Below are 14,710 nucleotides of genomic sequence, written 5' to 3'. Positions count from 1 at the left end.
GTCGTGTACCAATGGAGCGGCCAGTTTAAAGCAGGTAGTGAACTGCCAGAACTATTTAACATGCCACCTTCCACGCCTAACTATGCAGTTTTCCAGCTCACTGCTGTGGGATGCCCCTAGATCAATTATCAAGAGGTTCCGTGACGAGCGCTGTAGGGCCTCACAAGAGAAACGCTGCTCAGCACGTTAGGAGCACGCAGTGTCTAGGAGGACGCCAGACCAGAAACCAACCTTGTTGGCTAGAGAGCCGTTAATTTTGTTGACTAGCCAAGTGAAAGTTCGCCCGTAAATTGCCTTTGCTACTGCGTCCCGAGCATAGAATGCCAGATCCACGTTCAATGGGCTTAGGACCTAAAAAGAAATAAAAACATGCCAGAGATGATAAGCACCACAGAGGGTCAGAGCAAGCTTCGGCAAAGCTGGTTCACCCTTGTGGCTTGGAGAACCAGCCCTACTGTCGCATACCACAGCACAGCGCTCAGCCCACCTGAACTGTGGCTGCCTACAGCTTTATTTACCGTCAGAGTGACTTCAGTCTGGTGTACGGACACAAGTCAGCAGGATTCTGTTACTACTTTTCGGGGAGCACTAATTTAGACAAGTGGGGAGAAGTATTATGTCTTCCTTTTACTTTTATTTTATTAAATTTGGTACAAATTTTATTTTATTAATTTTGGTACAAACCGCCCAAAGAACGGTTTTTACTCGTGCTTTTCTTTGTTTATGCAGCCCAGTCTCCCAGGAAGCCCTCCAGGGACTGAACAAAAGGACATCATTCAGCTCAAACACAAGTCCCTGTTCCTAGCTTTTTTAAGAGTTACTACGTTGTTCTGCAGTAAAACTCCAATACCAGCAGTATGTTTTAGTTTAACGTCTCAGGCTGGAGGAGGAATATTATATGGAGGAGAGAGACAGCCAGAGTGATCTGGTTTTACTGTAACGCTGCTAAGAACAGAGCTCCTCCTCCATCACCACCGCTAGCCCGCATGCCTCCTCGATACCTCTTCGGATCTGGCTTCGATCTTCCGATGGGTGAGGGCTTCCTGCAGGATGGACAAGTGCGCACCCAGCAGCTGCGGAGAAAGAAATACCTGCACTCAGAGCAGGGCCAGCAGGAGGGTGCTTAAATAAGCAGTATTGTGTGATCAATAGGGCATAACTCCCCCCATCCATCCCCATTCATTTCGGAGGGATGCCAGCCATGGTAGATCTCGGGTGTACTCATCTTCGAGCAACAGTAAGCAAGGAAGTTTCAGAGAGATGCTGACACTCATCCAAGCATGCTGTCACTCTGCTACGGAAAAAAGGGGCCCTACAATTCAAGATCATTTATAGCAAGAGCTAGGTATTTATATAGCTATCCTTCTGCTTTTGGGAACAGATTTTTTTGGTCCTTAAGAGGAAAACACAGCAAGGTTAAGACTTTCTTCATGACAGTCTTAGTACTGACACTATCTGGGAAGAGCAAGATACCTTTGAAATCCATTTGATCTGCGTGCCGTCGCGAATGATGGCATGCCCATTGCTATCTTCTTCAAACTGAATGTTCCCGAGGTGCAGGACGCTAGCAACAACTCCAAAGAGATGCTAATAACAAGAGTTACAGCATTAGAAAACAGGTTTCCACAGCTCCGTGGGACGGTTCTAATCTTTCCTACGTGCGCTACTAAGCGGAATATTGGCTAGACTGAAGGAGGCGAGTCAGACAACCTGCTTCAGAGATGTGCTACCACCAGTTGCCATCATGCTGTACCAAGGGATAGAGATCTTCACCCACACCTTCCCCCTGCCCCCCCCAAATTATGTCCTATTCCATCCTTAATATCTCTCCCAAGCAAGAGTGTTTCCGTCACTTTTAAGTAAGGGGTGCACTGCTGTCTTTCCTTAAATTCCCTTTGGTAGGCCCAGTCCCTCTTAACATGCATACCTCTATATCTTTTTCAGTAAAGTCAATGATAGAAAAAGCTTTGCGGACTATTTTCCAGTCATTCTTGTCATTAATAGAAAACACTTTGGCACATCGACCCTGTACGGTAAAAGAAAGAACAGTTAGTACAATTCATTGGCAAGGCAATTTTGTTATCGGCGACAAACACAGCATACTACTGGGCATACTACTTTCATTTGCAGTTTCCTCAGCCTGTACAGATGCAGCCTGCAACAGGTAGCAAGTTTATTTCAGTCCTGCTAATCCTGAAAGTGGCTCATTTGATCAGATCTTTCAGCTTATACTTTAAGCTTCAAATAACTTAAGTCATTGAGCTTGGATAGTGATTACCATAAAATGGCTAAGTCATAGAATAGTTTGGGTTGGAAGGGACCTTTAAAGGTCATCTAGACCAACCCCCCTGCAATGAGCAGGGACATCTTCAACTAGATCAGGCTGAAGGTGTATTGTGAAGTCTTGTGAAGAGCTTGAGCTTACAGCCATCTTCCATTTTTATGGTAATAATATCTGCTGCGCTCAAGTATTCTTCACTAGCAAGGAAGAAATGAAACAGAGAGCACTACCACCAAGTGAGCTGTACACTGCATAACCATACCTATGGACCTCTATAACATGAGGTCCATGAATCCTGAGAAACTCATTTTATACCAGGTCCTGACACAGGGGTGTTAGAGGAGATGCCTTTACACAAAGTGTAACTTGCAGACTACTCCGCTGTATGGTGGCTCAGACCACTCTTCTCAATGAATCAAGAAGTGCCTTGACCATACCAGAGGGACCAGAGTCTTCGAATGGTTTGGTGACACTTGCTTAAGAGTGTTCATGTTCTCACAGTAGCAGTACGGATGGCAGCAGTAAGCCATTCCGCACACACAGAACACAGGGAATACACAATTAATAAGAAACCTGGTGAAAATTACTTTTTTTAAACTCCAATGGCCTGGCTGTCACCGAGTCTTGTTGCCCAAAAGCTTGTTTCTGTGCCCACAACTATATCAGCCGATCCAATGGGAGGTATTACCCCTTATAAGCCGCCATCACAGCTGGAACAGTTCCTCTACAAAAGCACCCAGGGTAGGACGGTGTCCAACAACCCCAGAGCAAGTATGTTCACAACCAACCTGCCGGTGAGTTTTGCCATGCCGTGACAGGCAGTGGGCTCCCCGAGCAGCTCACTTCGCATGTGAGGAGAGCTGCATGCGCAATCCCCACAGTTCGAGACGTAAGATACCAAGAGGGACACGCTCGCGCTGACCTGAACGAGATACGCGTACTTCTGGGGGTTGCGCTCCAGCCCAAGCCAGCAAAGGAGATCCTTGTCTCCGCCTTCTAGTAACTGGTAGAAAATATGGAAATTCCTTTCTCCGTGGTTTTGATGGACAACTCGGGATTTCTCAATTAGGTAGCTGAGGATGTGCCCTCCCACTGGAGCTCCCTGGCAGAACAGAGTCAGGTCAACACCAACAGGTATAAATAACGTTACTGCGACAGCTCTTCCTCCGCTCCTCGGAACAAGGAGCGGCGTCAGGAGAAGCACGTTTCTGCTGTTCCTTACCTGCCGTCTTGTGTTTAAGAGTTAGTATCCCACAACAGTACAAGCTGTATCTAAAGAGTCTGCTGTCCTTCTAGCGTAACCTGCGCTTTACAATTTATATTAGCTTTCTACTGAGCGCTGGCAGTATTGCCAGTAATATAGGAAGCTTTCAGGATGCATAACTAGTCACTTTACCTGCAAAATGCAACGCCTGTAAAACTAGGGTCAGAAATCTGCAGTGTAAGTCTTAACAAATTCTGCGCTGCCTGGTAAGTGTCCAGGAGGTTCACTGATACAGCTTGTTTTAATAGCGGTCCATTAAGTTTGTTCTCACCTTAAAATCAAATTGGATGTCCATGTATTTCCCAAATCTGCTCGAGTTGTCATTACGCAATGTTTTCGCGTTTCCAAAAGCCTATGGAAAAACAGATATATTAAGTCACTTCTCATCTTACTGAGAGCCTGACACCCACGGAAGGGCAAAGCTCCAGAAATAAAGATTTGCTGCATCAGCCGAGTCCTACCACTGATTTTAGTGGGATTAAAGAAATACAAACTTGGTGGACTTAGCAGTATTGGACTCAACGGTCTTAAAGGTCTTTTCCAACCTAAATTATTCTCTAATTCTAAACTAATGTATTTCCCTAGCTTTAATGTGGAATTCAGCTAAGCAAATTATCGCTCTTTCTTGTACGACCTACAGCTGAAGCCGTGAGGAACTGTGGTACACTGCACAGTTCCTTGCACTCCCAGGTTTCAGCTATCCTCCACTATAAAACTCAAGTTTAAATTTCTAAACATTAAGCAATATTAAAGCCCAAGCATTCTTTCGGGGGTTTTGCTGCCAAGAGGTCACATGTACGTTATTATTTATGTTACGTATGCTGGCGCAAAGTCATGTATAACAGGAGGCCCTTCCCTGGTGCAGGTGTGTAGACTTGCATGGAAGTCTTCTGGAGTGCGGCCACCTACGCCAACTCTTCTGCATTTTGTACCTTTATTTCGTTTTTACCTCCAGAACGGGATTGGAAAGTAGCAGACGATCACGGACGACCTGGAGCTGCTCTGTAGTTGGACAGGTTACTGCGTAGTACTGCAAGATCTTCTTGGATGCTTCGGTCTTCCCAGCTCCGCTCTCCCCAGAGATGAGGATGAAGTGGTTGTTGTACTCACTGCACATCACCCGGTAGGCATTGTCAGCTATGGCGTATCTGGACAAGGATCACGGGAAGTGTTCAGAGGAGAAGCGTCCATCAGAAACGGCGACAGGAGGCGGAGTATCAAAGGTTTTTCAGAAATACTTATTCCCCGTCTAACATTACAGGTATTGGGCCTGATGGGAAAGCACAGCTCAAAACACGAGACTGACTCGAAGCCTCATAGTGAAAACGCAGCCTGTATGTGAGGGACAGATAGGGCTTGTTCTTTTTTACCCACTGCTGCTGCAGAATTTATCCAGGCTGTATGTACTCCTGGTGAATTCAGTTTACACACAGCAGGGACTCCCTCTTCCAAAGCAGAGGAGCCAGTTTTGGTTCCAGTCAAGGGAAGATCTCAACTTTTGCCGATAGGCAGATACAAAGATAACCAACAGTGGAGCTTTCACCAATATGCCACTGAAGGAAGGAAAAGAAAAAAGAAAAACCTACTCGAACAACCACCCAACCATCTGGCCATCAAAAAAATTCCAGCTCGAAGTTCAGAAGTTCAGGTTTCTTCCCCGCCTGGGAAGTCCAGGTGGAGGCTGCACACGAGCACTGTGCTAGTCCTGGGGTTGCCTGCACTGACACGGGGCCTCGGAGGACAAGGCAACATGACCGGAGCGTTTTGGACAACGGAAGGAAAAGATGTTGACTTGCCCACAGACACAGTCAGGCAGTGGTCTGACTAGGCTGTGTGTAACGAGCAGAACACACTAAGCACTAGTCTGGACTAGTGTCTTGAAGACTAGAGTCTTCAGGATAACTCCTCCCCTGCAGTTTCCCCAACATCCCTTCTGCAATCCTTTTTTTCCCTCCTTTTCCTCTCACAATCAGCTAGAAGACAGAGAAAAAACACCACCCTTACCTACAAAATTCACCAGCCCTAGTGACTGTGGATACACATCCTTGTCGCTAGTAGACCGCATTACAGAGAAAACCCAATTTATCGATACAAACTGAAATCCTAAGGGTTCTACTTACAGATGTGGTGGCAGTTCAAAAAAGTTTACCCCTCGATAAAGCTGCATCTGTGCCACTGTGTAGATATCCAGCTCTTTGTAAGGGTTGACAGAAACAAGAAGAGTACCAATATATGTCTGCAGGCAGAAAGAATGCATACAGGTGGGAAACCTGTTACAACACTACAATGACAGTTCCCAAAAAGGGATCAAGTACATCAGGATATTATGTAAGAACCACTGAAAAAGATGGTACAGAACTCATTATGAAAGGAAAAAAAAAGTAACCCAAGAAAATGCCAGAGACATCACTACTTCAAAGCCAACATGAAACTTTGCAAAATCTACCCAGTTAAGAGTTGAACAATAAAAATCAAGCTTAGAGCTTTACGTGTTATGTATAAGGTTTTGATATCTTATGATGCTTATGGAATTTTTTTTTCCTACTTAAAGTGAACACAATAATGCATTTACTATCCCAACTCTGTTTCATAGAAATCTTTGGAAATGACCAATAACTCATGCTGTGAAGGAAGCCCGGTAGTATGTCTACTCCTTAGACAGCTGTTCAGCAGAGAAAATTCCTTCTTGACTGTGAAGGGTGATCAAATAACACATTTCAGGACACATTATATTTTCCCTTTTTTGTGTACATTTTCAGCACACCAGAATGCCCTGTTCTACCTTCTTTTCAATTCATCCCATTAGTGTTAGACAAATATCAGTCCTCGTTTGGCAAAGGACTTGTTTAGATACTACTTGCCACTCCTGTAAGCCAATGTATAACCTTGAGGCTGCTGAGAAGTCCTTCACACGGCTGTGAAGTCATCCTAGCTTGCACCACGAAGGACTCAGCACTTCTCAGACAAGTGAGATACCATGTTCAGCACTGCCTTGCCTTCAAAGATAGCAAGGGAATAGGAAAGTGAAACGCTACTGCCTATTGTTTGGATCTTTGTAAGGCAACTCCGAGCAGGCTGAGACTGTTATTTTCATTAGTTAAGTAGCCAGACTGCCACAGGGTGGTCACTCTGCCGGGTACTACTAACATCTAACAAGGTTTATTGTCTCAGAGCACGATAAAACCAAAGCTGTGAGAGTATTCTCTGTATTGATGGTGCCTCCTGCTCCTGCAGTTTTAGCTTGCACCCCATCTAGGTGGGCGACAACTGTTTATTTTTAGAAATATATGCATACCACACCTAGGGACACTTCATCTGCCACAGGCTACATGAATCTACATGAGCAGCACTTACATAGATGAGGTTCTCTTGGTATCGCTTGCGAAGGTTGCTCAGGAAAGCAGTCTCACTGGTGTGGGAGTCCAGGAGCACAAAGTCCTGCACCCCGACTCTGTCCCGGGCTATCAGGGCCCCTTCCATGTTTGCGTCAGTGTTATCTTCCACCACTTCTTTCTACAACACAAAGGTTTATTCAAACAGATTTAGGAGAGAGCAGAGAGGGACCTTAAGGGTCAGCCAAGCCCTTCCCTGTACCCCGGGGTCAAACCAACCTTGCATGGGTAATGCCAGGAGATTATTATCCAAGCTGTTACTAACACCTTCCCCAGAGATGGCAATTTCATACCAGGAGAGTTTGCACACCAACTTCTTTCCAGTCAAGACATCTGAGACTCACTACTGTGATCCGAGAGGAAGACCAAAGTTTCCAGGCAGCCCCCGCTAACGTGACAGTTGTTTGAGACAAACCTAACTCCGAAGGTGCAGTTATGACCTGGGACACTCATTAACTCACTCTAGACACAGCAGTTGCAAGCACAAAGTTGGAAGTTAACGGTGGAGGATATCAGACAAACGGTTCGTTTCTACGAACTACGAAACGCTAAAACACAACTACGAAAATGGAGAATCTCCAGAAAAGGCTGCGTTGGACTTGGCCTTTAGGGAAAAAGAGATTAATCCTACCACACTACTCTGCACAAGACTGCTTCGTTATTCCTAGTGCCTCCCACGGGCAGATCAAAGTCAACTTGCAGAGCTGGCAGCAGATGTCTCCACACGCCAGCGAGAGACGCGGGCAGGGCGCAGCGAGGCCACCGAGCTGGTAAAACTCATCAAATAGTGACTTGGAGAAACAGTTAAGCCTTCGCCAGCACGCAACCCCACCTCTTCCTTGAGAGGCTGAAAGATGCAAAAAAGACGGCACTAACAAAACGTTAATTGTTTTGCAGACTCCACTTCCCATTCTTTACCATGGAAGTTGACCTTATACTGAAAATACTCACTGCTGAGGATCCAGCTCTTGTTTCCCAGGCTATAAGAACAAATTGTATGTTTATGTAATTAAATCAAGCTGATAATTTCATCCTAGCAAGTAGACAAACAGGATACTCTTTATTCTACAGTAAGAAATGTGCCAGAGTAGGTTTTTGGTGTTTTTTTTAAAGACACCGGGATGACAGTTCAGAGAATTCCTACCCCAACCCATAAAATACTCCCCTTATGACAGAAATGAAGTTAATAGATTTTGAGGAGCTTACCTTTCAGAGCTCCCAGGCTTTGCAAATTAGGCGAGAGAGCCCGGCTGAGCAGCCAGCAGCAGCAGCTCCTCGGACTCCGGGATGTGCACATGAGCCCAGCACCTTTGCTATTCTCATATTGCCCTTCATGACATTGGGTTTTTTACGTTTTGCTGCTCCACTGCTCAAGAAGATTGTGTGATTGTGTGCGAGATTTTGAACAAGCATTGAAAGGACAGTGATGGCCTGTTTATGCAGTGTCACATCACTTTTTTTTTTTTTTTTTAAGCAGACGCTTTGCAAATTGTAAATAGGCACAACGTAAAATGTTTTTGCTAAGCTTTGGCAAACCCTGACCCTGGAGGTAGGCTTTTGGGATGAGCCTGCATAGCACTGGTGGAAGACAACGGCACTTTGTACACCAAGGCTTGGGGGATTTAGAAGCAGGATTTCAGTAAAATGAAGAGCAAAGGACCCAACCTCACAATATCATTTATGACTGAGGGAAACTCAGAAGAGTCAGCTCTTAAACAGGAATTTTAATGTGAGTCTTACTTTTAGTATGGCCTGTTCTTTACATCCATCCATATCTCATCGAAAGAGTGATCTGAGCTTTGAGATCCATATTCAGCAGTAACATTACCACAATGCTCCAGAGAGATATTCTGAAAGCATACTATTTAAATCCTATCACAGTTTAAAAATAAATAATCATACCCGCACTAACTTCACACACAAGTAATTACTTTTTTGCCTTTTACATCCACTTCCTCCAGCTGACTCTGTTACCAGCTCCAGGTTGGTAGGAGGTTGTATTCCTTATTTCTCCTGAGCCATGGCGTAATGTGACCGTGACAACTTCTTTCTTCTGCCAGGAAGATACCTACATTTTTCTTCCTTTTAATATCAATAGCCTTTTTTTTTTTTTTCCTTCTTCTGCACATGACATATCTTATCCATTTGTTGTGCTTGTCCTTAGTTCAGGTTCCATTGGTTTGGAAGACAATATAAAGAATGAATTAGCTTCTCAAACCAATACCTGTGCAGACCCTACTACTTAGGGAGGAACACGGTGGGGTGAAGGGAAGGAAAGAGTTTGAAAAAAATCTCCTATTCGTTGTCCTGTTAAACATTTAATTTAATTCTACAAACTTCAAGAACCTAAGAAACATTCAAACCACTAGCCATGGTCATTACTTTCATTCTGAACACTTGCCTCTAAACCAAGTAGCCCACTCAAGCTTGCTGGTGTTCCCACACCACTACTCACCCCAGTAGCTGTGACACCTCCCAGAAACGATTATTACAGCTTTGCAAAATCACTGGAAGACTTGACAGAGTGGCTTTCCGGAGTGCAGTACGAAGTGGGATAAAAGTAATCATTTCAGTCTCTCTGTTCTGGACTAACACAGGTGACAAAACATTCAGTCATACCTGGCTGTGTACTGAGCATAGAGGCCACGGTAATATCCAAATCAAAGACCCAGTCTGCAAACGGTTTTAGCAAATCTTGTAACTTTGCTGTATTGCAAATGAGACAAACAGGCGGCTATAGTGCAAGCTACCAGAGCAATTATTTTTGTTAAGTGTCTGTCCCACCTGAGTAGTATTCAATATTATTTGGCAGTGCAATCTACAGATTTTTTGTTTTTTCCCCTCTAAACACACTTTATCTGCTCCACATAAGTTGCTGCTAGGTTAATGTTTTTATTTAACCCACACAAGTATGTGTTTCATAAACAAAATGCCAGAGTTTAGCGGTAGATTATTATTATTTGTTTTGCCCTGATACTTTCTTCATCATTTAGCAGGGAAGCTTTTGGCTTCATCATTTTGGCTTCCCTGACCTTGCTACAAGGGCAGCCGAGCCAGGAGCCCAGCCCCTAGCGGTAGGGCTGACCTGCCCAGGCTGGGACACAACTCAACACAACTCAACACAACTCAACACAACTCAACACAACTCAACACAACTCAACACAGCTCAACACAGCTCAACACAGCTCAACACAGCTCAACACAGCTCAGCAGCTGTGTGTTAGCTCCGGGTCAAGAACAGAAGGAATTTGCCACCGCCGCAGGCCAGTAAGGCCGTGCATCTCTCAAATCAAGCATGTTCAGGCTGTAATAAAATCAGTATCCGGTGACAGAGAATTAAAAGCTATCAAACCTATGAAACCAGGGCTGTTGAATGGCTTCTCGAACTTGAGCATGCCTCACCAGCTACGAGATGTCTTTGAATTCAATTGCAAATGCATTTTTAAAGCAGAGGCTTTGGCCTGGCTGCAGGAACACGATACACCCTCCGCTCCACGCGTGGTCAGCGCTTCTCTCCAGCCAAGCCATGGAGATGCCTCCCCCAGCACGCGTGGCAGCGGCTCTGAGCCAGCAGCCTCAAGCACTAGAGCCATTACATCCCGAATTAGACCTACCCAGACGTTTCCACCGTATCACGTGCAGGTGCCTGCGGTGCCCAACGGCCACGCGTGAACGTGCCGGACAGGAGGAACCATCTCCTCCGCAGCATCCCATACCACCTCCTTTAGGTCTTACGGCGTATGAGGCCTCCTGCCTTGCTCGACTGCTGTTTTCTTTCAGCTGTCAGTTATTTCCAGTTATTTCTGACAGTCCGAGTAAGAAATCACCTGATTTTTCTCCCAGGGTAAAGCAGGTTTTTGGCAGAACTACTGCAAGCAGAGAGAATGTGGGAACAGTTTCACTTTCAAGCTATGCATGCCGTATTAATCAAAATAATAATGCCCTGAAACCCCCTTCCTCTACAGATACCCTGGACCAGGCCAACCAAAGAACGTAAAATGAAAACTTTAAATTGAGATTGACCTAAGGCAGCATAGGACTCAAACCATCTCACAGTCTGAACTATTTCCCCTTATTTTTCCCCCCAAACCATTGATACTCTTTTTTTTTTTTTCCCACTCCAGTTTGGTCACAGCACAGTGACTGCCTGACAAGGTTCGAGTTTGTCATTTTACTAGAAAGATGGACTATAAACAACTTAAGGTGGATTTATCCTCCTGAAAAAGCACTCAGGACAAGCTGGACAAGAGACTTTTACCTCCTCCCCAAGCGGGAATCGTGAAAGAGTAAGCCTGAAGCACAGTGGCCATCTGCCCGATCAGGTTTCCTTAACCCAGTTCTCTCACTCGTACGGTAATTGGTAAGCGACGCTGTTCCCCGGTAGACAAAAATCCCAAACTCTTTTCTGGGCTGCTTTGTGCTCAGATTTTCCCAGTATTTCGCTGTTGCTGAGGTCAGGCAGTTTAATTATTGCAGTACCATTTACCACCCTGTCCCCCACCCCCTTTCTGGAAGTTTACCACCAGTTTTGTGCTTACCTGGTATCACCACCGGTAAGAGATACCCCCCCGGGACTCACCCGTGCACATTACCCCAGCAAGACACTGCTCTTTTTCAAGGATTATTTTCCTTTCCTCACCATTTAAGAGCCAGGAGATTTCCTTCTGGCCTACCGCGATGCAAGCTCTATCAGAAAGTCTCTCCCTCGCTACAAGGAGGGCGTTTTCTTTTCCCACAGGGATTTGTCCATCGACATTGAAACTACAAGGACTTATGTCGGATCACAACACAAATTCAGGAGATGTGCAGCTCTTGCAAAAGGGCAAAAATAAGGTCAGAAGCAACAGGCTGGTTTCTTTGACGAAGTTGGTGCAAGTTTGAAAGAAGCAAACAAACGAGACTTGGCAAGGAACAGCTAGAAAACAACTTTTTTTTTTTTTTTTAAGAAGAAACTTTGCAAAATTATTACTTATCTTTGCCAGAGGCTCAGAACTTCACTTTTCACCAAGCTCCAAAGTATATTATTGCTGTTTCTTTGGTTTAATGCCATATAACAGAAGAGACTAATGTATAGGGGGAAAGAAGGATCAGGTATGATGCCACTGCCTATTTTGGAAGCACTAGACAAACCCAAACCAGCCATGCTACGTGCTGCTCACGCAAATAAAAACAGGAAGCGAGAACCTCAGGTGGGCACCGTCTCACCCAGCGTAGCCCCTTACCCATCAGGTCAGGCAAACACCCTCACCTATAGCAAAATGCCATACAAGCCACCAGGCTTCAGTTGTACCGCTTCCACCTGCAAGGCCAGCAATTCCCATGGGGACAGCAGAAAAAACCTTCTCAGGGATCCTCCACAGCTCCCCCCAGACCATCCCAACCTGCCGGAGATGCTGGATTTCCTTACCACCACCCCACAAAGTGTTTTTTATTTCACACGTGCCTCCTCCCTCCTTTACCTGCATCCCCCCAGCCGCAGCGTGCCATCCCCCGTCAACGCCTTCTCCAACCTGCACTTCCTCCATCAAGAGTTAACAGGGATGAAGTTAAGACCCATTGACACCAAGTATCATGTGTCCGGCTGTTTGCTCACCTCCCTCCTTGGGCAGGGATGCTAACATCCTCCTTGTTTAATGAATTATCTAACGCGCCGTCAGTGCGCAAGCTGTGATGAGGTTTACGCTGTCAGCACGGCTTGATGAGATTTTAAGACCTCGCTGGAAGAGGGACGTCGGAGCTTGAAGACGAAGCAATGGACCCTAATCTTTCTGATGGGTGATTTGAGCAAATCCAGGCACAAAATATATCACCCCTGAACGGGCTCCTCACCCCCTTCCCGCAGCTCCCGGCTGGGCTCCCCACTAGAGGTCACTGCAAAACCCATCTTAATTTGCAGTTCGAAGTTTCCACAGATTATCACTTTTTTTTCGTATGCAACAGGCAGTTTCTCCCCAGAAAAATGACTTTTCAGGTTGTCCTCTGACTGCTGCCGACTCCTGGACGATGCCGGCCCTTTCTCTCCAGCTGTCAAAGACCACCACAACAACTATTTTCCCATGTTTGCTTCTCTGCATAAACAATCATCGGCAGAATAACCCCCCCATTTGGTAGCCAGTGATCCATGGGGAGCAGCAAGTGACCTCGCAGTTCTGTTCAACCATCCGCCAGCGGATGCTTTCAATCCTGGAAAGAGCTCCCCGTTTTAGAAGCTTCACACCCAAGTCCAACCCCAACTCAGTAACGAAGGTGTCCTCCTACAGGGACTCATAGCGAGAGCGGTGTCTGCAGAAGTGGAAGAACGCTTCCTGCACCACAAAGTATCTTTGCCTGGTCTTACAGCAACGTTAGGAAGTTAAGATATTTTATTGTATGGCTTGGAGTCATTGTGGAAAACAGGCAAACGGTACGATCCGGGAAGCTGATTTGGGCACGGGCATTTCTGACATCCTCAGCTAATAAATACTGATTATGAACAAGGACATTCAAAAATTAAAATACCTCAATAATTTATATTTCCATGGAGAAGTGGAAGAGCAGACAGTTGATTTAGAACCATCCGTTTCCCAGCGGAACCAATTTTTGGTAACGGAATACCAACAAGAGCACACTTGGGTTGTGATCTCTGCAAAAGAGCTTCCCATTCCCACCCCCTCCATAACTCAGAGCCTTCTCTGACGCTGGACACAGTGACCCTAAAGCACAGTGCAGCCTATTTGTTCAGCTCCACCTCCAGCTGGCATCGCAGGAAATCTGCTGTGATACCAAACATTTATGACCTTTTTGCCTGTTCTTCTGTTGTTGCACCCCTGAGATGTAAGCAAATAAAACTCGAGCCACAGGAACATAGGGCAGAAAGCAGACATCTCCGGAGACATCCGATTTAAAATAGACATGAGATTTAAAATAGACGTGAGAGTCTCAGGCTCGCCCAGGACAGATGAGCTTGGAGCAACACTGCTAATACAGATTCCTTTAGAAATGTCAGAGCTCTTGTTTTGGAAATACTCATTTGCTGCAAGAGGCAGCGCTCCTTGACCCAGTCCTGCACCCCTTGCGCGCAACAGGAATTTGCTCATTAAGAGTCCTGAAAACTGGACGGCGGCAGTGCAAGGATTACAACAAGGAAGCCCCTCGGGCTCTGCTCCACCTAAGGCCCTTAGAAGAAGTTGCCCAAAAGGGCAGTGACAGTGCTCGACCACCAAAAGTGGTAAAGAAAGATGTTCTGCAAGAGGCAGCACTGCTGAAAGCAGAGCCCGCTTGGCAAGGTCAGCGGGAGAGCAAGGACAGGTCCCAGCAATCACGTCTCTTCCTTCAACTCTGGCGTCGACCTCAAGGTCAAGATTACAGCACGCCATAGGGCTGCTGGAAGGGGGCTGCAGCCAGCTGCCTGCACGGTGTCTGCTCCAGGAAGAGCCAGGACCTCATCTTTTCACCCCCAGAGAGAACACGGACCGCCAAAGAGCTACGTGCTTGGCAACAGGACTTGGAGCAACATGTCCCCAGCCAACAACAGCGGCGAGCCCAGGGCGAAGGGAAAATACTTTCCTCCTACTGTGGAAACTTTGGCGTGGCTCGCAAGAATTGACCTGTTCAGGGTAATTTTCAGATAAACTAGAGCCACACATAAAGCAGGTCAAAGCAGACCAGATCTCCACCACGCGATCAAGTTACGGTCGTCCAGTTGCAGCAAAGCCAACAAAAAGACGAGGTGATTTTTAGACGCTTCGGTGAGACCGGCCCCCGTATCTCTAGAAGCCTGAAACTGAAATGCTA

The 14,710-nt window shown here is 46.0% G+C and overlaps 1 protein-coding gene across 1 annotated transcript in view; it reads right to left on the bottom strand.

Annotated features, from left to right (window-relative positions):
• The window catches only part of MYO1H (myosin IH), a 28,375-nt gene extending 15,913 nt beyond the window's left edge, over window positions 1-12,462 (bottom strand). The window contains exons 1-10 of the mRNA XM_010295859.1: window positions 12,448-12,462; window positions 6,900-7,058; window positions 5,666-5,781; window positions 4,495-4,693; window positions 3,817-3,897; window positions 3,204-3,383; window positions 1,928-2,026; window positions 1,474-1,587; window positions 1,002-1,073; window positions 232-351 (exon numbers count right to left, since the gene is read on the bottom strand). Of these exons, the coding sequence (XP_010294161.1) occupies window positions 232-351; window positions 1,002-1,073; window positions 1,474-1,587; window positions 1,928-2,026; window positions 3,204-3,383; window positions 3,817-3,897; window positions 4,495-4,693; window positions 5,666-5,781; window positions 6,900-7,058; window positions 12,448-12,462 (1,155 nt within the window). The remainder of the gene's footprint in view (window positions 1-231; window positions 352-1,001; window positions 1,074-1,473; window positions 1,588-1,927; window positions 2,027-3,203; window positions 3,384-3,816; window positions 3,898-4,494; window positions 4,694-5,665; window positions 5,782-6,899; window positions 7,059-12,447) is intronic.
• Window positions 12,463-14,710: the final 2,248 nt, after the last annotated feature.

The sequence above is a fragment of the Phaethon lepturus genome, unplaced genomic scaffold, assembly GCF_000687285.1.
Source record: "Phaethon lepturus isolate BGI_N335 unplaced genomic scaffold, ASM68728v1 scaffold16311, whole genome shotgun sequence".
Classification (NCBI taxonomy): domain Eukaryota; kingdom Metazoa; phylum Chordata; class Aves; order Phaethontiformes; family Phaethontidae; genus Phaethon; species Phaethon lepturus.
This window is presented reverse-complemented; position numbering and strand designations above follow the sequence as displayed.